Source organism: Passer domesticus, chromosome 9 (genome assembly GCF_036417665.1).
Source record: "Passer domesticus isolate bPasDom1 chromosome 9, bPasDom1.hap1, whole genome shotgun sequence".
Taxonomy (NCBI): Eukaryota; Metazoa; Chordata; class Aves; order Passeriformes; family Passeridae; genus Passer; species Passer domesticus.
In genome coordinates, this window is record NC_087482.1 from 33,370,164 (window position 1) to 33,393,228 (window position 23,065).

Below are 23,065 nucleotides of genomic sequence, written 5' to 3' on the forward strand. Positions count from 1 at the left end.
GCCAAAGCAGCCAGTGTAGGAAATAAATATTTTTTTCCAGTGTACTGTACAAACATGCCTTCATATATCCTGACATGAAACATCCAGTGGAACTTGCATTGTATGCTAGAGAAAATATTATTCAAACACAACAACCTTCTTCATCCATGAAAATGAATGTCTGAGTTGTATTTTGAGAGTGCAATCATTACAGAAGAGGCAATAACAACTTTCAAACTTCCTTTTATTTGAAACAAAACTATCAGTGCAGCACTTTGATGGATCAGTATTATTTAGAAATTTCCACTCATGGTTTAGTTGACAGTGAAGTTTTAATTTCACAAGTCACTTGCTCCATTTTTTTGATGAGTTAAAAGTATTGGAAATACCCCCTCAACGTGCTCATTGAAATCTCAGTACTTTCAGAGTAGTGCTTGCCCAGCTTATATCTGGTTAGGTAGCAAGGGATGGTTGTTTGGAAGCTGCATATTTTAGGAAGAAAAAGCAGAAGATATTTCACAAGACAGCAGAAGTGAAAAGCATGTGCTTAGATATTGTCTTCTGTAAATGCTATGTTACCACTAAGAGTTGTTATATTTATGACTGTACTTCATATAATTAAAAATAATAAACTTGCACATTTATTTTTTACTTAACACGGTTTACCAAAGCTCAGGAAAAAAAACCCAAAAAACAAAAAACAAAAAAACCCCAAAATATCAGTTCTTTGAGTGGAGAAATTGCTTCCCACTCAAACTCTGACATGAGTGGAATGTGATATACTGTGAAGATGCTGGAGGGTCCACACACACCTGCCCCTTGCCAAACCCTGCTATGAAAAATACTTCTGCACAAGATCTTGTAATTGCAATCACATTTGTAAATGAGAGAGAAGAACCCCTAAACCTTGGGCAATCCCATCATCTTCTGGAGTCTAGTGAGGTGCAGGAAATGTGAGACCAAGGGATCTTTTCAGTCTCTTTGTTACACAAGCCATATGTTGATACAAGTGAGGATAGACTCAAAACACAGGTGATAAACTCCAGCTATTCCTGACAACAGATAAGGAGAGCAGAAGAGAAAGGGGAGAGGTGCAGTAGAGCTAGTAAGACAATTTTCTAAAAAAATAATGAACTATTAAACATCTCACAACCATAGTGAAAACATCAGAAATAAAACTTTTGTGACCAGCTTTAGTACCTCCTTTGAGATCTGTGCATTTGATGGAATAATTTTTGGGGTTTTATCATACACAACAACTGTGAGCAGTTCAGAAATGCCTGCTCTGGTGTGATTGGAAATGCAGATGTGGTGGCTCCCCTGGCACTGCTCAGTGGATGCACCACTCACTCTGAAACAGATCATCTCCAGGGAAGGTCTGTCAAGCCCAAGAGCCTGTTCTGTGTAATCTATTTTTGTCATACCTCATCTTGTTTTCCCACTTAGCAATTAGTTTAAGATAGGACTAACATTTGTGCTGATGTGCAAAGTGTATCTCTGTGTTAAGGAACAATGAAGGGGTGGGGAGGAAAAAGAAAGGGAATGAGAGAGAAACATTTGTGTGACAGAAACTTCAGTGTGAGAGCCAGAAGAGCAGCTGTCCTGTAGTCTGACCTTGAACCAGCCCCACTGCTTCCTGGAAACTCAGTTTCCCAATCTTTAGGATGGAAATAGTGACACTTTTTCCCTGCATTGCAAAGATTTCAGATTAAAGGTGCTATGAAGTCTTAATTAATACTATTTTGGGAAGCAGATAACAAGCATTGCTGTTGGGTAAAGTAACTCTTCTGCCTCTCCCACCCACAGAGTTATTTTAACTGATGAAACCCTACAAAGATTCCCAAGCTGTAATATAAAAGAGATGTTTTGGCTTCAGTAAAATATACCACAATTTACATACCAAATAAATGTAAACTCCCATGAATAAAGGTTAGTGATGCACAGCACCACTGAGATAAAAGTGACAGTAAAACCATCTTGGATCTACACAGAAAGAATAAAAACCCGTGCATAAATGTAAAGTAGGTTGGCAATGGCTAAACCATTAATAACTACTTTAACAGCGATGTCTTGCAAAATTACATTCCGTGGATAAACTTTTTTTTTTTAAATTTAATTGAAAAAATAGTGTTATGCACTGCCTAGGAAATCTCACAGGGTGGCAGAAGCTGAGTAACATTTCCGTTCTCTGCGAGCTCTGTAACACAGCATCTCATGTTGTTCACAATTTTGTGTGCTGTTCTTCTCATGTTAACATCAAGATGTTTTTTCCTGTGCCTATAGCGCAGAGGTTGAAACAAACCCTGGAGCCCTGTGACACAGAGTATCCAGCCTTTGTTTCCGAGCGCACTATAAAGGAGACCACGGGGAATATTGCTTGCGATGACTGTTTCAAGTAAGCCCTTTCCATTTTTTTTTTAATACAACTGTTTGTGACAAAGCAATAAAACTGAATTATTCAAGGCTGTGTTGAAGAATGTATGAGTCTGTTGTGTTTTATCCTATGTGCTGACCTCTGTCAAGGTGACATTTCTCCTCTTACAGGGGTCACTTAAAACTTTGATGCTCTTAAATGAAAGCTGTGCCTATTACTTTCAACCAAAAAAAAATGTCAGGGTGGTAGAGGTTTATGTTAATTTCAAATAGAATGTTTTAATTCTTTTCCTAAACTCAGGCAGCATTCTGAGGGCATAGGCTGTAAGATTTAGATTCAAAAGGTAAGTGCTGTTCAGTCTCCTGTCCAGGAGTGAAACCCTGCTGGATAGGTTAGGAATTCCCTTGTGGTACAGTGAGATCTGGTTGTTTTACTGGAATGCCAAACAGAGTTTCCTTCTTAGAACTGCTAGTCTGAAAGAGTGGGAGACGATTAAATCTATTCTCCAAACTTTCAGTGCTGGGAAGCTGAGTTAATAATAACAAATCTCACATGACAGTGCTGTAATGTCATTTCTACCAGTGCTCCTGTAAACTTGTCCCTTATAGAGCTAAAAGAAGAGGGAGATTTCAGACTAGCTTCCCTCTTTCATGCTGAAAATATGTTTTATCTGCATTTGTGCTGTGACATTTTGACTGTAGCACTGGTACATTTTAATTGTGAAATTGCATAGATATTGCTTATGCAAATTTATGTACTTTGATAAGTCTCTTAATTGGATTTCCATTATGCTGAGAGGTTGTCATCACCAGGGAGATTAGTATTTACAGCAATAATTTGTCTATCAATATAAACGTCAGGAAGAATTTATAAATTAAACAAAAATTGTTACAGCTCTTCCTTTCCAGGCTAAATCAATATGCAATTAGCAAATAAAGGTGAAAACTTGACTTTGAAATCAATAGGTGTGCTTCTGGACTTACTCCTAAATTTTCTCCTTGATATTTTCATTACTTTAAAACAGGAAACAGGAGTAAGTACACTGCAGATAAATTTTAAGTGCTAATATTCACTTTTCATTTGCTACTGACCAACTTTTAAGTAGAAGGAAATTGTTAATGTCTAGTATGAATAATTGGTTTTATATGGCTTTGTGGAATAGAAGTATGAGAGTGCTTTGTAAATTGATGCTCTGGAACCCTTTAAGTGCAACAATGGGTCCCACTGCCTGAAAAGTACAAACTCAACAAAATCAAGCCATGATTTTTCCACTTGACATGTTGAATACAATGAAGGTTACACTGCTGTGAGTGCTTTGTGCCAGCATTGTAGAATTTAAGCAGCCTTATTTTGTGATAATTTAACAAAAGGTTACTGAGACGTGCAACAAATTATCAAATTATCCTGGAGGTGTTCCAGGCCAGGTTGGATGGAGTTTCCAGCACCTGATCTAGTGGAAGGTGTCCCTGCCATGGCAGGGGGGCTGGAACCAGATGGTTTTTAAGGTCCCTTCAAACCCTAACCATTGTATGATTCTGTTTAAATATTGCAAACAGACATGATTCCATGCAAAGAAGATTAATTTAACAGGACTAGGTTTTCTCAAAGGAATGCAGATTTTAGTCTGTGTTCCTAGGTAACTTCAGGTCAAAGGAAATAAGTTTCAAAAATAATACAATTCTGCAATACTTGGAACGCACCAAGTTGGAAACTGAGTTTAGTGAAAATTATAGTATTTCAAAAATAATGCACTAAGATCTTTTTCATAGAAAAACATTTTGTGTTCCATAGTGGAAAAAAAAATAAAAGAAAACCCTGTAAGTTGCAAACTGATCTCAAGGCACCCATTATTTTTCTCCACAAGCAATGGCAAAACCTAAAGAAATAATCCAGAAGAACTATTAGATTCTCATGGGAAACTTGTTCGTTATACCGTTTACCCACTGTCATTAACAATCTACAAATTGCATCTAAGATTGCAGACTGCATTGGATTCCAAATATTTTTGTTATAACCCAGGACACTTTCCCGCAGAACAGCAAAGGAATTTGACCCAGAGTCCTTTGTAGACCTACATCTTCTGACCCAGTTTTCTGTTTCATAGCCTCAGTACCAATAAATATTTTTACAAGCAAGTGTATTGCTTAATATTTGTAATTTAAGAATGGTGGGCTTAATCAGTCAGAATTCAGATGCAATCTTTAAAGCAGTAAGTCTGGAGCTGACACTGTGCTGGTGCTTAACCTGTGCAGCATCACTTGGAGCCTGTGGGATTATTTAATGTGTCCTCCTTGGATCATGTTAGAGGTTAATCTGTGACACATAATTGTAAATATTTATTGCAAATAGAAGATAATTGTAAATATTTACCTGATTATGCATCCTGTGGAATACTGAAAAACTACTTGAAAGGCATTAGAAAAATCAGCATATTGTGAAGATGTTTGCAGATAAAAGTTGTGCAAATACTCTGCTTTAAGCAAGTTTGTGTCAAGAGATACCCCAGTCCATGGCTTTTGTTCCTGCAGTGCCAGGCATGACTGTAGAGCCCTTGTCTGAAAAAGGAGACTAAAAACAGTCTCTTAGTAGAAGTAAAAATGATGACTGATGTTAATTGAAACCATATAATGTTACTCAGATAAGACATTTTGGGCACAAATACTGTGGTTTTGCTAACAAAGTCACAGTCATAGCCAGCAAGGTCACAGGGTGAGGGGCAGAGGCTCAGTTTTATTCTGTCATGGGTGTGCTGTCACTGATCTTGTAGAAATACTCTTCCCATGCACAGAGGGACAGTTACCAACTGCAGTAATGAAAATTCATAAACATTTCCAATCATAAATTCAATCATGGGTACTTGGATTAATATTGAAAGATGCTAAAATTGCACAGTAGAAAGGACTACCTGCTAATTACTTTTTAAATAACTGGCTCATGTTTACAGCCATCTCTGGGAACTCATTCAATGGAAGGACACCTATACACATAAGCAGGCTTTGAGTCAGGCAATAAATATATGCAGACATATAAAATGCACTCCCTATATGTAAACTTATCTCTTACAAGCAAACTACTTTGGGATAAATTGCAACGTTTAAAAACGATTTTCAAAAATATAGGTTTTATTAAGAAAGCAGGAGCCTAAGAGAAAATAAGAATTAACATAAGAATGTCATTAGGGTCAGGGTTTGGCTGTCCCACCCCATAATTTGTTGTTATTCAATATCCCAATGATTATTAAATTAATCTCTTATTTAAACAGCAATCAAAAACAAGTCAACCCACATTTTCTAAGCGCTGTCAACAAGAGAGAAAAACTGTGACTTTTTGAAAAATCTGAAATGGTTTCATATTTTCCAGTAAGCCATTCCTTTTTATAGCAAAAAAACTAATAAAAAACAAACCCCGTTACTTCTGAAAACTTATATCATAGACGATATCATATCTATCACAGCCTCAACATTGAAAGTAATTAATTGCTAAAGAGAAATATTTTTCCTTTATCAGTCTCAACTCACTCTTTCTGTGAGTCAGAACTATACTAATGACAGATGTACTTGGTATGGGCTTTAAAGGTGTTGTGCTGCTCAAAGGTGAGTTTCTGATTAGACATCAAACTTGAAGTTTTACACTATATAAATGTCTCAGTGCTGCCTGTAGTTTTATGAAGTATCACCCCAATATTCTAGCCATTTTTAAATATTAGTGTGCAAACCAATGTTCTTTAGCAATGCTCACAGGGAACCTCACCAGTTTTTGCCTTCTGGGGATATCATCATAACAAATTTTAGTTGCAGTAAAAGTGCCTAAGAAAAGAATCCTTAGAATGTCAAAGTTGTTATAAAATAAAATTGATGATGGCTGTTAAGATTAGAAAATGTTTGCCAGTCTTTTTAGTATATCCTTCCATCTCTTTGTGAAACAAACAAAAATGTTTTTGTCTAATTGCAAATCTCATTTATGCATAAAAGTTCAAATGTTTTCATTTAGCTATATTTAGGAAAATACCATTAATTTCAGCTGTAACTGCTACAAAGGTGAGTACAGCAATTTAGTCATCTGAATATTTATACTTTAAGCATATATGTTAAAATTTCAAACCTGCAAGGAGCCAGTTGAGTGCATGGTTGCCAAATTTGTGTGTTCACTATGAAAACTGTGGGTATACAGATTAGGCAGCAGTTGCACAGTCCAATGCTTAAAAATTTGCCCTTTTAACCTCTCCTGTTCATGTGTGATGACATATTGGACTTGGATGAAGATCAAAAATCTGGCCTTACTTCCAAAAAAATCCCCCTTCACTTTTAATTGCAGCACTCATGGGTCTACAAGGTCAATGCCAAAACCCCAAAGAAACTGTTTTGTTTCCAGTTGATCTTTTGTTCACAGTCTTAAGACAAAGAGGAAAGTAAATATAAGAAAGCCATATTGTCACTAGGGAAGCAAGGAAGCATTTAGGTACAATCATCCTAACCCTGGGAAAGATTTATGCATATTTTAATTATGCCAGATATGACAGATAAATGCATTTCCTTTACCTTGTTGGGCATCACATGTAAATTGCCTATTAAAATGTATAGGAAGTACTTATTTGAATAAACACTGTCCCATGTATCACCTAGTTGTCCCAACAGAGTGTTAGCAAGCAGACATTAATTTAACAAGAAGAAACATCAAGAAACCAAATTGTTTCTCTTACTTTGTCATAGACTGGACATTGAATGCTGTTTATTGTCAATAAAAGAGGTAAATGGCAATGGAAGTGTAGTTCAGGATGACACTGAACCGTTCATGTGGATTTATAATGGCAAATTTCAGACTTGTCCACTAAATGCACAGATTTGGCAGTAACAGATAAATAACAACACTAATTAGATGCAGACTGCTCAGGGCATGAGTATATTAGTGACAGGAGCAGTGCAATCTGCAGACATTAAAATGGAAATGGTTTTTAAAACCCACTTAATCTCGAGACATACCACCATTTGCTAAAATATTTCCGCATTTCTTTCTCGGTAGAGGCTTGCCAAACTGCTGTATTTGATCATGTTTAAAATGTGAAAATAAATACACAGTTCAATTTCCCATGAAATAAATAATCATTTGCCTTTTCAGATGTAGTTAGTTTACTTCTAAACAAACCAGCTTGCCACATAAACCAGCCAAAGCATCCAGGGCCAATTTCTTCTCTTTCAGAGCTCTATCGATGTGTATCTGAATGTCCCTGTGTCTGTCCTCAGACATTAAATTATAGTTAGTCTTCTAGAAGACATTTTGGATTGTATTCTTTTTTACTGTATCAGCCTTTTATGATCCTGAGGGAAATGCTGTCTCTATTTCCCCACCCTGGGTTCAGCCCATGTGTTTTTGCACTGTTATTTCCCAGCCGCCGTGCCCGGTACCCGTGGGAAGATGGCACATGGATGGTTTGGAGCTGTGCCCATGCTGGGTCACAGGTGTGCTGCAGCCAAACTGCTCAGGACTGCTCTTCACAGTGCTGAACAGACCTTGATTTCTGAGAGCTTGCTTAGATGTGCATGGAGCTAAAGGAATATCCTCAAGGGAAACTCTTTGTTTTTTCATGCCTCAGTGGTTTATTGTTGAAGTCTCAAGGATCACAATCTAAGTACATGGAATTATCTTGCACTTCTCTTTTGAAAAGTAGATCTTCCAGACTTGAAGAATACTTATGGCTGTTAAAACGTCTTTAAACTTGAGGCAACAGCAGTATTTCTAGAAACATATTTTAGCCAAAACCCCAAAACTCTAGAAGATCCAAAAATATTTTTTCCTTGTTCTTTCCTTGTAAAAAGTATCAAATTATGCAATTTAAACTGCTAGAATTGTTTATTAAAGGTCTTTATACTGAGCTTAAAATGTTATATTGTGTGTTACCCACACTTCTCCACTTGCAGGCTGAGTAACTTTCTCTTCACTTCAAAGGCACCAGTGATTATAATGTTTGTCATGCAGGTGTAATTTAAAGTCACTGTATGGGCAATTTAATTCTACCCTTTGATAATGTATATTTTGAATGACCAGTTCAGGAAACACTGTAAATTACTATTTTCATTTAAGAAAAAAGGTATATAAAATAATAGGGCAAGACATATCTAAGTTACCAGGCAGGTCTGTGCCTGCCAGTCATCAGTTTAACAATCCCTTGGACAGTTTGCAAGGCTGGAGAATTCCTGTTTGCTTGGGGATTTTGCTTTTTTTGTTTGTTTGTTTCAGAACATTTTTACTTGCTGAATTCTGGAGCATTTTAGTTGTTTGCACACAGATTGCTACCCTATGTCTCCCTCTGTAAGCACCATAAAATCTTGGACTTTTAGTGAAAATGAAGTTTAGCTACAGGTTTTCTCTCACCAGTAGGACAAGACATGCCTTCTTCCTCTTAACTCCCCACTTCCAATAAAATATCTGCAGGGGAATGTGAAGATGATCTGCACCCATTCACTCTTCATAGTTAAAATCAGTACTCCATTAAAATATAAATCATCATCTACTTAAAAGTACTTAATTTTACATTTTGAACAAGCATTAATAAATATTAACAAAATGATAGATAGTAGCTGATGCAATAAAAGGATGCTTTGTAATGACAAGGGATTTAAAAAGTTGTATGTATGCCATAATGTATAGAGCTCAGTAGTAATATATATTATTATTATTAACAATGGCTTGGGATAGGAAAAAAATGATTGAAATTGAGAAATGTTGCAATGAATTTTTAAAGCCAGACACTGTTGTGAAGAATTGCTAATAATGGAACATTAATTTTAGTTTCCAATATATTCATATTATAGGCAGAAGTAAAAAAATGCAAACATGGCTTAGACATCTTTACATGGAGCAGTTTCCTTTTTAAAGGGTTTGGGATAGCTTAATGAATATTTTAGAGCCTTTAACTTACAAAAACAACATGAACCTTAAGATTTGAAAGCCATGCAAGGAACATTTGTATATTATATAAAATATAACAGAGTTTTTGCTGGCTATGGAAATGATGGCACATAGTGTGCTTAAGACTTTCAGATGTGGCATTCTCAATTGTTGCTAAAGTTTATGTTAACAGAAATAAATTAACATAAATTAGCATCCTTGCAAACACACTGTGGACACATTCCATGAGGACTTGAGCTCCAGGATTTATTGCTCTTTTAATATGAATCTCCTGGTCATTTCTGCTTTTTATCCTTCACCTTCTGTTGTGCAGTTCCTTGCTAGAGCTCTAATGTTGATGAGACTTGACCTTAAGTTGTGGAAAAGAGTAGTTACTAGTTCTTGCAATTAAATGTTACTTTCACGATGTCATATGATATCTGAGAGCCTTCCTAAGCCAGAATTTATCAACTTGCTTTTTAATCTTAAAGTTATATTTAGAACCTAGCTTAGAAATCATATAGCATTTTAAAAAACACAATCTGAGATGTCTCTCAATATAAACCACAACTACTTGCGTAGAGCTAAAGAACTCTGCTAAAAACACATATTTTCTAACGTGCTGTAGTGGAACTGCATTTTTCAACTTGGATATCTTCTCTGACCTCTCTGTTGTGGTCTTGTTAACCAGGTGTCACTGTTAAAAGGATAAGTCTTTAGGAGACCTCTGATATGATTTGCTTTGTGACAGTCACTGTGTCTCCTCTATTGGTCACTGTGAGCACAGAACCATGTACCCACCCTGTTTGTGGAGACCCACACATGTCACACTCAGCTTGGGTTTGTTCAGGGGTATGAATGCTGGCAAATATTTAAAGTTTGTGGGATTTCTGGTCTTGATTTCTTTGACAAAGAAAAAAAAAATCCCAGTACATTTTAAAGGTGGAGATCTGAAACTCTTCATTGTCCTACACCTCGTATGGAAAGGTGGCTGCACTAGAAAGGTCACAAAGAGTCCAATCAATGCCTCACTACACTGAGGATCTTCTGTCATCCTAAAGGCTGTACACTCCAAAATTTTTAGATGTTTACAGCATTCCTGACATGCAGTTGGTCAATTACTCTTGTCTGAACATCAGTTAATTGAGAAAGAATCCCCTCCTGGTGGGGAGTGAGGGAGCATGGGCACTTCTGGGGATCCTGGCTGAAGCCCTTGGTTTCCAGCCAGGGCACAGCTCTGTGGGGCTCTGAGCATTCAGAATGCACAAGAATGGTGAGGATGACACTGCTCACCTAAATCCCCAGTGCTAAACTTTGCTCTGTGTTTGCACTGATACCAAATTGTACTGCAGTCAGGCTGTACGTGGTGGCAATATTTTGCTAGCATGAGGTCAGGATCCAATTTCAAGCCTGGGGCTGGAAGTTTATCTGCCTCTTTTCATGTGAGAGAACCATTAGCTGATTTTTTTATATACTGCTCTAGCTCTCAGAAATGTTGTTATTGGCATATATGTTATTTTTACAAATTGCATTAGCTATTTCATTCTCTATCATCATTTATTTGGGGAAAAAAACCATGAAAAACCCAAAAAACAAGTAGCACAACTTGACTGTGATATAAACATTTCATTCATTCATTGCAAAAATGCGATAAGCAAGAGAGATGTGGGTTGGAAATGTGGCCAGCAGCCTGGAAAGCACATGATGGGAGTTGGGAAACAGCAAAGTGGATATCTGCACTCCAGTTGAATGCTTAAAGTTTGTTCCAGACCATTAGGGTTGAACGTTTGCAACCAACAGTTATGTGAGTAACACATATTTGAGTGCAGCGTGCACAATATTTTCCATTTACTCTGCCCTCATGCTGGTATTTTTTTTCCTTTAAAAACTAGGAAAGATCACATTTGACAGATGTGAAATGTAATCCCAAAGTTACAACTCATCTTAATCCAAAATACTCCAAGTTCATTAATGGAGGTTTGAAGGCAAAAAATACACTGAAACACCTAGAGGGAAAAGTTGAGTTTAGAGTGATGCTCAAGAGCCAGAATGGCCACTGAGGGCTATCTAAGTTGAGTTCTGTGGAACTTTAGACACTTACATCTTGGTGCATTTGTTTAAGTTCAATATTTGAAAATATTGCCCTATGTTTATTTCAGTTCAAACTACTGACACTGAAATTCTTCCATGTTTGTAGGATTTGTCTGCCTGAGCAAACAAGTGGTATTTAAAGGATCTTTTCTATTGTCACATAAAAATGATTGATATGATTATGTATGTGCAGGAGGGACATTTCCTAACACAATATTCTGATATTCTACTCATGATTTGATTTTAAGCCCAACAGTCATCACTGTGACATTAAATGATAGTAATAGTGTTCCAGTGGTCATTAAGGAAAAAATGGAAAATACATACATGGATTTTTTTTTTCCCTTAAATCAGGCTGCTAAGCCTCCTGAGCTTGGAATTAAAAGTGAATCCGAACAGTGATTTAAATATTTATATTACTGAAATCCTGCCTAAGCCATGTGTTTGTCATGACCACATATTCTACTGCAGAGTGTCTGTTGTTATAAGCACAGATATAACAGCAGGGTATTTTTGTAAAATTAAAAGAGAATACTGATTGTAAAATACAGCATATATATCAGCAATTATTACTTATGAACAAGGTTTTTTAAAGCAAAGTGCAATAATGAAGTATTTCTTGGAGAAAAAAAGAATTAATTTTTAACAGGAAACACACAGCATTGTTTTTAAAACAAGTTGAATTGCTTTTAGTGTTGTTGCTGTGTTCAAATCCTACCAAAATTACAAAGAAATATCTTCCATTCTTCAGTATAATGAGAAGATATTCTCTTTAAATGTTCTGGTCCCACAAGCATAGTTTTATCCTGTGTCTTCCAATTTCCATGCTCCTTGACATTTGTTCTGTTCCCTCTAACAATTTTCAGCCTTTGCAGCTGTTTGAAGAAAATAGGGAGCCATGGATCTGAAAATCAGAGAATTCTGAATGCTCTTAAGGAGAATTCTGAATGCTCTCAGGAGGTTCCCTGCCATTCTTTGTTGCTGAAACAAGCCTTGTGTCAGTGTCAGTAGCCACCAGAGCTAATGGCAGCAGGGCTGCAGGCCAGGAAAAGGAAAATAGTTCAGTGCAAATGACCAAGAAATGGTGGTGTTTGAGCTCCTCAGTGAGAACATTATCACTGTGTCCTGTCTTACAGCTGCCTGGCCCGCCCTCAGGCCCATACAAAATATGCTATGTTGAACCAGTTTCCCGAAGATTCACTGTGCTGGGGCTGTGGAAGTGGCTGCTCATTAGTAGGGAAACCTCACGTCTGTGTTCAGTTCATGTCCTGTCCAAAATTTAACACCAATGAGCAAGGAAACGGATTACCTCTCCTGCATGGAAACACAGAGACTAAGCTGCTCAACTGTAATATTGATTTCCTTTAAGAGCAGATGCTGTAGTCAAATAGTGGGGAGTAAACAACTTAAAGGTTAGGTTTGCTTAGCTGGATGAGACACATCTCTGGTGTGTCTGAAACAGAATTGCCTTACCTTTGCCTGTTATTGATCCAGCTATGCTAGGGAAGGAAAGGGGAAGCCAACTGCATTTCAGAGACAAGAGGTTAAGCCTGCCACATAAAGATTTTGCACCATATGATTGAGGTATTTGTAGTGAAGCAATGCCCTGCATTAAGGAGGGAAATCTGACTTAGAGAAGTGTGTGATCTGCAAGTTGGCCAGTGAGCTGTGTCAGGGATATAGCAGCTAGGAAGGAAAATGGCACAGCTCTGCCTTGGTCCTGCTGGGCCTGCTTCCATCAGCATGGGAAATGCTCCAAAATCTCTAAGGAGACTCACTGCCAGACAGGAGAGTCTTCATGGCAAAGGCACCTCCAGCAAACCTGCTTCCCTAGATCCTTTCCCACCGGGCACTGGCACTGCTTGGCCTGTTGTCCCTGTCCCTCCATCTTGGAGCATCTTCCTCCTTTCCCAGAGAGGTTTGTCCCTCTCCCAGTTCCTTCAAACTCTTTGCCATCCAGGGGTTCAGACAAAAAGATGAAAGAAAGAGAAAGAAGTGTAGGAGAAGGCAGTGCTGCAAGGGTAGTGTCAGCTCAGTCCCTGCTTCTGTACTGTATGTATTCTAATTATTTCTCTTTACAGAAGAAAGCAATTCTAATAATAGGAATTTTGGGAATTAGGTTAGGGGGTTTGATTTGCTTGGGGTTTTTTTAAACATAGTCTGGGGAAGAAATTATTATAAAAATAGAATATGTATTATAACTGTTTAAAGACTTTTAGACTTTTACTTATGCAAACAAAAGGGAGAGATTCCAATTTAAATTTAAACCAAACAAACCAAAAAAACCCCAACAAACCAGATGTGGATGTAATGTGCTGACTCCCTAGGAACAGGTGTTGTAGCCCACACTTAGCTTTAAGTGTCATGTTTCACCCTGTTCAGGATGCATTTCTCTGCAGGATCACTGTCCATGTTAGAGAGAAGGACCCTCCTGCAGAGGATGACTCAGATCCCCAAAGCCAAGCTCCTGCCCTGAATTATCCTTGAATATCCTCTGTCTCTGCACGGCCAGAGTTGTGGATGCTCACCCTTCTCATGCAGGAACTTGAGTTGTGTGCTCAAAGGCAGCAGGTGTGATTGCACCCCAGCATTTGCACTGCAGTGCTCTTGTGATGCTTTCCAAGTTACAGGTTGTCTAAAGGAGTTAGAAAGAGCTGATTATCTGTGGGAAGAGTCGTTTAGCCACCAGACACACATTAAAAGTGTGCTTTCTTATCATGCCTTCAGAAGCATGACTACCTAATATAATTATGAACACACCAGAACTTGCAGTCCAAGTTTCTTTATAATTGCACAATGAAAAATTAATTTTCAAGGAACAGATTAATAAGTATTGCTTTTTGAGCAAATATTTTCTATTTCCAATTAAAACACGAAGCTGTTTTGTTTCTTTTTTTTTTCCCAAATCTGTTTGCATTTTATTCATGCTCATTTTTTTATATGGATCAAAACCAAAAGAGGTTAAAAAGAAACAGATACTGTGTATGCAACATGACAAAATTGTCATGTAACACTCTGACTCAAAATACAGAGTTCCTTGCAGACTAACTCTGTTGTCATTTTTTCTTCATTAACAAAATAGTTTGGCATAACTAGATTTTCTTCCTCCCTCTCTGTCTACCCCTTTCAAGTATTAAATTTCTTCCTTCCTCACCTTCCCCACAAAGTCAAGAAACAGTTTGTTTTCAGGTCTGTTTTAAGCCTCTGAACCTGCACATCAAATAAACCAAGCTAGTTCCTCAGTGGATGAAAGATGGAGGAGAAATTATTAATAAGCTTCTTATTGACTCAATGTAACTTCTACAGGAACCCCAACAGTTTAGTCTGTTTTATATTTGGAGATATTTGCAAGCCTATTCCTTTGCTGCCCCATTGAATGATGGTGATGATACTGCAGTAAAGGAAAAGGATTCAAATCAAAAGATTTTCACTACTTAAAACAAGAAGACCTTTATCCTTTAAATGTGAAACATTCTCTATAATAATAAAGCACTTAAACATAGACTTTCTTTTGCTTGTTAAATTTCAGCCAAACCCCTGACTCAGTCCTTGAAAGTTGGTTTCCATATTAGCAGGGACACAAATGCCAGCTTAAGCCAGCAGGTGTTCAGAGCTGGTTATTGTAAGAGAACCTTTAGAGACTCACAGTAGATCTCACAAAAAGATAATACCATTTTCCCTACTTTGTCAGCGACTTCATTTCTCCCTGCAGCCATGGAAGCTGCTTGCTGGAGGTTTTTCTGCCTTGCAACAGAGCCTTGGTGTGCACAGTGAAGTATTTTGGTGGAATGTCTCAGTCTCTGAAAGGCTTTGGTCTGACTGTGTTTGTGCACCTTTGTTTTCTCTGAATGTTTGGTTCCTGAGACTTACTGGCATGAATGTTCAAAATGAATTTCAAAGATGCATATGCATGTCACCATGGGAACTGAACGCTGGTCTCAAAGAGCAGAGCTGCTGCTGGGATGATTGTGTGCTTTATCCAGTTTGGGCATGGAAGCAGTGCCATGTGAATTATCTGAACACTCACACAGCAACCGTGGTGGTTACGACTGGCACAAACTTGTTTGCCACTCATCTTGTGAGGGTAGGAATACCTCATGACTGTGAAATGATCTTAAATTACAGTGGCTGAAAGAGGTATATTTTGTTTGTGCAAACTATTAATAGAACAGAAAGCTAAAATGGACATTTTTTGCCCTTATTTATTTGCTCAGCTCAATCTCAGTCTTGAATCCTCTGTCTTCACTTGCTGTTATGTTGGCTTTACAACTTCATTTGCAGATTGTTTGAGAATTGTGTAAGGGCAAACATCCATATACTGCTTGGAAGATGGAAGAAAACATCTTTTAAGATTACTTCTAGTGGGAGGATGAGAAGCCAGTTGTTTCATTTTTCAAGATATTATTGAAGTTGTTATTGTGCACTAAGGAAAAAAAAAATACCAGAGAGAGCCAAAATTTTCAGTCTTTTATGTTTCTTTATAACAGTCCTATGCTCTGTGGCAGCCACCATAGGCTTAGACACTTCACAAACTTCTGTACCAGTTAAACAGCCTGTAGGTCTGTAAGAATAGTCAATATTTGGTAAACAGAGTCAATGTACTTAGTTGATACCTATGATATAATTCCTAAGATAGCAGAGGGGTTTTTACTTAACTAATATATTGCTCTTTGAGCTGCCTTTAATTCATAATTTCCATAAGTCAGTGCAGATACTGCATTCCCCAAATTGATGAAATCAAAAATTATGATGTCTTGCAGTAATAAAGCAATACAGAAAATTTTGCTAGACTTCATAGTTTAGCTGTGTAGTAATTTATTCATCATCATAATTCTGTAGTTGAAACACTCTTCTGGATTAAGTGCTTTCATCCCAGCTAGGTGAAGTGATGGGAATTTTTCTTCCCGCCTCCCTAGTTTGAGGAAGGAATAGCCTTATACTGCACAGCCCTTGTGGCACCTCAAAGTGAGTGAAAGAAGAATTAGAGTGGGAAATTGCTCAGCTTTCATGAGCTGGCACCTTTAAACTGGCTGTAGGGTACATGCTTTCCATAGGATTCAGTGCCCACCTGGGGGGTCACAAAAAGGTCTGTCACAGAAGGGCTTGAATTTGGGCACACCACAGGTAAAACAGAAGAGTAATTACTCCCTTCTCAGCATAAAGAAATTAATCATTTAACATCCAATTAATTGTTAAAACATTTTATGCCCATCAGGTTCTTTTCTGAGCTAGTTTTAAAGATACAATGAATATAAGTTTCAGACTGCACGAAAATGCAAATAGTGCCAATTTCTGGCAATAAAAGTAATGTTTTTTCTATCCTTTACTGTTTGATTTATTCATAGCTGTTTTGAGAAATTCATGCAGTACAATTTTGGTGCTATTGCTTGCTAAAGATTTTTCCTCCTTTCCTTTTATTGGCCCCATTTCTCCCACACACAAATCCACAAAGCCACAGATGCTCCATTACAATGATGTCAGTCTTGCTACATGCTCCAGCTGTTTGGTAGGTACATTTATAAAGTTCAGCCTTTTACATTATGCCATAAATGTATATTTCACGTATAAACATAAAGTTAACATATTGCAGATCACTCTAAGTGTAATTTTAATGGAGGTTCAGTAAGTTTAAAAAATACTGAAAAGCATTTAATCTTTCCGTTGGCAACATTTTTATACTAAGTTTTCCAAATTTTTTTTCTTAGGCTAGGTCTAAATATTCCCTGCCCTCTCTGCTATTTCATCTTCTGTGATCTTTGGAAAAAGCAGGGAGTTATTATAGTAAGACAATATGTATTTTAAAGAAAGATGTCTGAGGAAAAATATGTTTCTCTCCACATCTTCTTGGTGCTCAAACCCTCACTTAGCATTCTGTACATTTACCAGCAAACCACACTGCAAAACACCTAATTCTTGGAGTTGCCAGATTTCAGTGATGTTTGCCATGGCCAATACACTGCTGATGGGGTGTACAAATTCTAACAGATTGTTTCAAAATTTCTTGAAGAATTGGGTCTGAACTTAAAGCCATTCTTTGTATTGTGTGCTGAGTTTCAAAGCAAAGGCTAAATAGTGTCTATCTGGCTCTGCCTTTTGCCCCTTTTCTCTTTGTTATGTGCTTAAGGGTTCAGCTCACTGAGACTCTGTGCATCTTTGACTGGTGCCCACAGGATCCCTCCCTGGGTGATTTCCTTCTTGTAAAAAATGTCTTCATTCTTTTGCTCTCCCTTTGAGTTGCCTACTTTGTCTTCATTTGAATGTGGTGCTGAGTTATCACCATATTTATACCAGATAGTCATTATTCTAAAATAAATCACTTTGGAAAATTTTGAGGTCTAATCTCTGTTTTGTTGGCTCAGTAATAAAATGGCTCTCCAGAGGACAGATGAAAGCTGAGATCAGGAGTTGCTGTTGCTTCAAGCAAGACCCAGAGTGCACAAAGACCCTGATAAAACTGTAGGGACTCAAGTTTGGGGCTGTGAGCTGTCAGTGTGTGGCTGCAGAGGAACCTTCATTAGTGTTGTAGATCTGTTCCATTCCAGACTGTAAATACATAAAAGTCTGATAGACTCCTAACAAGAACCAGTGGCTCCTAAATACTGACAATGTCACCATTATTTGTTTTCTTTTTAATTTTCAGGTCTTTTGTTATCCAGCAGATCCCAAGTAGCAACCTCTTCATGGTGGTAGTAGATAACGAATGCTTCTGTGATTCTATCCCACCAATTACCATGGCACCTATAGAAATAAGATATATCCTTTTATTTACAAACTGGTCAGAAAGAGATTCAAGATGCAAATATTGAAAACTTTTTATCACGTAAAACTTGCATTGAATTACGTCATCACCTGTTACATGTGCTGTTTGAAATTAAGCCATCTGGGAATATGCTTTCATTACTTTTTCAATGAGAATTCACTTTTTTTTTTCTTTTTTGAGCAGCCAATATAAATTAAGTCAGCACACTTACATGGATCTAATGTAGCATAAGGTCATGGTCAAGATGTTAGATAGCTGAACATCTTTCAAATTAGGCACTAAGTATGTAATTTTCTTATAAGGATGGACCTCATTATATTGGAACTTACAGAACTCACTCTAATACAGATATCTCTTTATTTAAGGTTTGACTGGAGCATTGAAAATGTTTCAGAATCATGCTTTCCAAAACTATAAAAATCTAGCAAAGAAAATATATCACTTGATTTTTTTTGGTTGCCCCAGTTCCTAATTTTTGCTGTTCAGTAGTTCAGGTAGTTCAGGATTAGTTTATTCCCATAAATTGGAATTTGTCACAAGCAGCCTGCAGTCTGTTTTTATTGCAGGTCAGCAGTGTGAGTGCACCCATGCTGTTGAAAACACAGATCACAGAGAAGAAAGCACTAGAATCTCTTTTCCTTGTGGTGACCACACATATCACCTTGGGGTTTTAATGGGGAGGAAGAAAGGAGCTGAAATTCACTGTATTCATTTCAAAACAGTCCCAAGAGAATGCAATGCTCAGAGCATCTCTCCTTAACTGCCTTGTACATAATGAATCCCTTAAATGTGAACGGTTAAAATCTCAGAAGATAAGAAGACGTCCAGAATCTTGTCATGGATTTCACCCTGAAGTAAGTTTCTATTTGTTTTTCCTTTCTTTTCGACTCTGGTAAATTTTTTATTTCTTTAAAAATGATTGATAGGAAAACTATCTTCCAAGATGAAATGTTGGGAAATAGTCAGAAGACTCAGTAGTCAGGGAAGTGAGGGATATTGTAAGTGCTACAAGTCTTTTTTGTACTCATGTGGACAATGCCTTGAGTTGCTGTTTTTGCAGACTGGTTTGTGTCATGCCAGAGAGTGTGGTAGGGTGTGAGCACTGGCAGCCAGGAATATCTGAGGACTTTGGCTCAAGCAGTGACCACAGGATTCCTTGCTAGAGATGGCTGGGAACTTTGTGCTGTAATTAGCTTCAGTAATTAGCTTCCGTATCACACCTGTCATGCTATAGTCATTGAGCTCACATGTAATATTGCTTGGGAGGGATAGTGACCCCTCCACTACATGTATTTACTGCTCTGTGTTCTGCACAATGCTCTCACGCAGTGCCAAGGAGAGCTGACAGAGACCCGGATGTGATTCCAGTGGCTTGTACAGCCACTGACATCCGGGTTCATTGACATCCTTTTTACTCTGGAGTAACTTGAATTTCTGCCTCTGAATTTCTGCCTCTGCTGATGTAATGCAACGTAGAAGACCTAAAGTATAAAGTGGAGGGGATGGTGTAGTGCTTGTTTTTCAGTCTACAACCTAAACTTGTTCAGCTCAAAATGTGTACTTGTATTACTTCCTGAGTATATTTTATTATGGGATTTGTTGTTTGCATCAGTGCTCTTATGCCTATGTTTGCTAAAAAAGCATGTGTCATAATTGACTGTAGTGGCCTGTATTTATTTTCCTTTGTTGTTGTTTTATTTTCTTTAGGAAAATGCAAGAGAATGTGGCGGTGTCTCAGGCCTTAGTGCTAAACCTTCTCTTGTTCTTCTTCCTCTGCTATTGATGATTTTCTCCAGGTGACATTGACTGATGTGTTCAACTGGCATGCTAAAACATGGATAAACTGTGAACTGGGAAATGGTGCAACATAGAGGACATGAAATATAGTCAGAGCATCAGCATTTCATGATTTTAAACTGTTGGTGATATAAATTCTTAAAGATATGTTGAAAAAAGATTTATCTTTTTACTTTGCAAGTCGTGCAGATGTGAATTTGGCATATGGCAGTCATGATTCATCAAAAAAGGACTTGGTAGATAGAGGTGACCATTGCTTTGTCCCATTGAAAACAATTTAAACTGTGTACTTTTTTCAATAAAGTATATTAAAATCACAGTTTCAGAGTGTATTTTAAGTATGCTAATATATTTGTTCAAATAATGAATGATGGGAAGAAAATAAAATAAATGGATGATATTTTATTATGCTTTTAGCCTCTTTCTGAAAAAATCAAAGAAGAAAATGGGGACTTGGCTTTTACAATAAGGCAGAATGGCTTTTATTAACAAGTTAAGGAAACACCTGTGTGTGTATGAAGCTGAGCAGGTAATATATGGTGCTGAATTATAGAGGTTTGGTTTCTGGAAATAGCCATAAAATATCTTACCTGTATTTAGAAAGTGACTAGAAGCCTTATTAAAGCCTTCTAACTTAGGCAACTTTGGGTCAAATTGGTTGATTTGGCTGCAGATGGCATAAATCAAGTACTTTTCATCTAAAGGAATAGGAAGATATGTAGAACAGCCCACATCAAGGGGTGTCACTGTTCTGCTGGTGTTCTGATCTCATGTCAGACAGGAGAAGCTCCTTATGAGGAAAGTGATAAGCTGAGAAAGTCTGACTTGCAACGCATCTGTGTCAGCAGAAAATTGGTTTTGAGTGTTCCTGTTGGTAGCAAAGATCTAGACCAGTATGTTTTTATTCCAGGCCTTACATTCTCCTTTGTAAGGGAAATGAGGTAATAAAGATGAGCATATTCCTTTTGCAATTGGCAGCCAAGTCCCTGCTGTGGATATATTTGCTGAAGTTCTTGATCTTTGAACTATGATAGTCTCAGTTTGTCTTTGGAGTTTTATAGAATGCTATCAAATGATGACCTGTCCTTCTCTCAATGTGATTCATTAAATACACAATAAAATGCCACTGCTCTAAATCTGGTGCTTGGAGACTGCAGTTTCCTGGTTGGGTGTAAGTTTGCTTTCAGCCTTGGATAAATGCTAAGCAGATTTGCTGTGTATCTTGGTTGGGAACAGGGAGCTAGGCCACTGAGAGCGGCTTTGTTTTAAAGAATACTACTCAGCTTGCTAGGGGAAGAACTAGTAAAACAAAATTTCCATTCCAGTGCTTTAATCGGTTCAAATGCACTGGTACTCCCTCTGATTCTGAAACCATTCAGGTCTTTGCACTCATAAATTTATTTTCCTCTTTTTTTTTTTTTTTTTTTTTTTTAGTGTTTTTCTACAGACTTCTTTTTGGTCTCAAAATCTTTCTCTATGGAATAATTTTCCAGATGACATTCAGTCAAGCTGTTGTCCTAGTGACATTCTTTGTTTGCTAAGCAAATTGGGAACTCAAGGCATTTTCTCCACTTTGGCTGACATGGATATCCTGCTCTTCTTTGCTTGGTCTTTCTCTGAGCTCCATTCTCCCTTATCCTCCATCATTCTCACAAAAAAAATAATGTCGGTACTTTATAAATAAAGTATTTAATTTTTGATTCTTCTTCTGAGTTTCCAGAATTCACAACACTGCAGCCTCATAGCTTTTGTATATCTGATTACATTCTTCTGTAATGGTATTTAATGGTTATAACCAATACAATACAGGTGGGTATTTTGTTAGCAGAAAGTGGAAAAAAGTATCTTTCTCATTAGAGCTATTGAAAAGCTCTGCATACAACTGTCTGATGTGTTAATCATCATTGCTTACAAAGAAAGGAAATACATCAATGGAGAAAGTGTATTTCTACAAAAGCTAGGTGAAAATCTGTAATAGTAATTCACTGTTCATTTTGGGAAGAGGTGGGTGGTTTTTTTAATTGCAAAGGAGCCAGGGAGTGACAAGAGAGATTAAAGTATGACAGTCTAAATTAATGTTGAGAAAGAGATTTAAATATGGGCACATAAATGAATATTGCTCAGAGAAATGTGTGACAGTTCATTTTCACACACTAAGACAAATTATGAAGGCAGAATGCATTGGTGTATCCAAACAAATCACTGTGTGAAACAGAATAATCCAAGCAAATTGCTAAGTGTAAAAACAGTTTTGTGAGTTGCCATTTCTCTTATTGAAGTAATAATTTTAATTTTGTATCTATTCCTTAGAAGTTTCTGGTGCAGTGTGAATCCAGGCTGATAAAGCCAGTCAGGGAAATGGACACAAGGCCCAGGGACTCCAGGTGTGTGTGTGCACCAGTCAGTGCAGAGGGAATGGCTGCAGCCTGGGCTGAACTCAGAAATTGTGCTCATGAGTTTCATGGCACAGAGCTCTCCAACAGAGGGAACAGATTGAATCTGTTGAAACAGATTTCCAGAAAAGCTGATCTCATGCTAATGTTGTTCCTGCCTGTGTTTGAGTTTGCTGGTCCCTGTGTCATTAGCTCTGAAGGTGTGAAGATACCATGCCATGAAGTGGGTTTGTGCTGTCATTCCATAGCCTGTGGCAAGTCATAGAAGGTTATGGAATTTAATTCCATTACCTCACCAATCCAAAATGCTATTCTTCTTAAATACTGAAGTTATTATGCAAGGTCTGATACAAAGCCAATTGCACTAAATAGCAAAGGAAATATGTGTGCATGTGTATACATACAGCTGCATATGTGTGAGCTACCTATATTTTAATAAAGAGGAAATTCAGACATTTTATGTATCTTTTATCTCCCTGAATCTGAGGACAAATCCAAGGAGAACTAGGACAACTGTACAATCATTTTCTGCACAGCAAGAGGCAGAGCTAAAAGCTTTAGCTTTTGCAGGGCTTGGATCTTTTTTCTTCTTTACTCTCTTTGCTAATGGCATTGATTTGCAACTTATTAGCCCCAGCTGCCTCCTCTTCCTTTAATCTTGATAAAGTAAAAGTTGTCTGGGGGCTCAGGGCTGGCCGTGGACACACCATTTTCTAATAGTTTTGTGTGGGAAAACTGTCCATAACTGTCAGTGCTGCAAAGACTCCTTTAAAATCATGTAAGCCA

General features: G+C 37.5%; 1 protein-coding gene across 9 annotated transcripts in view; it reads left to right on the forward strand.

The window, feature by feature from the left end:
• CACNA2D3 (calcium voltage-gated channel auxiliary subunit alpha2delta 3) overlaps positions 1 to 22,734 on the forward strand; it is a 474,873-nt gene extending 452,139 nt beyond the window's left edge. For all 9 annotated transcript variants that reach the window (XM_064432564.1, XM_064432563.1, XM_064432565.1 and 6 more), the window contains 4 exons: positions 2,263 to 2,374; positions 17,970 to 18,082; positions 18,861 to 18,943; positions 19,797 to 22,734. In XM_064432564.1, coding sequence (XP_064288634.1) covers positions 2,263 to 2,374; positions 17,970 to 18,082; positions 18,861 to 18,943; positions 19,797 to 19,889 — 401 coding nt within the window. In that variant the 3' untranslated portion in view covers positions 19,890 to 22,734. The remainder of the gene's footprint in view (positions 1 to 2,262; positions 2,375 to 17,969; positions 18,083 to 18,860; positions 18,944 to 19,796) is intronic.
• The last annotated feature ends 331 nt before the right edge of the window (positions 22,735 to 23,065 follow it).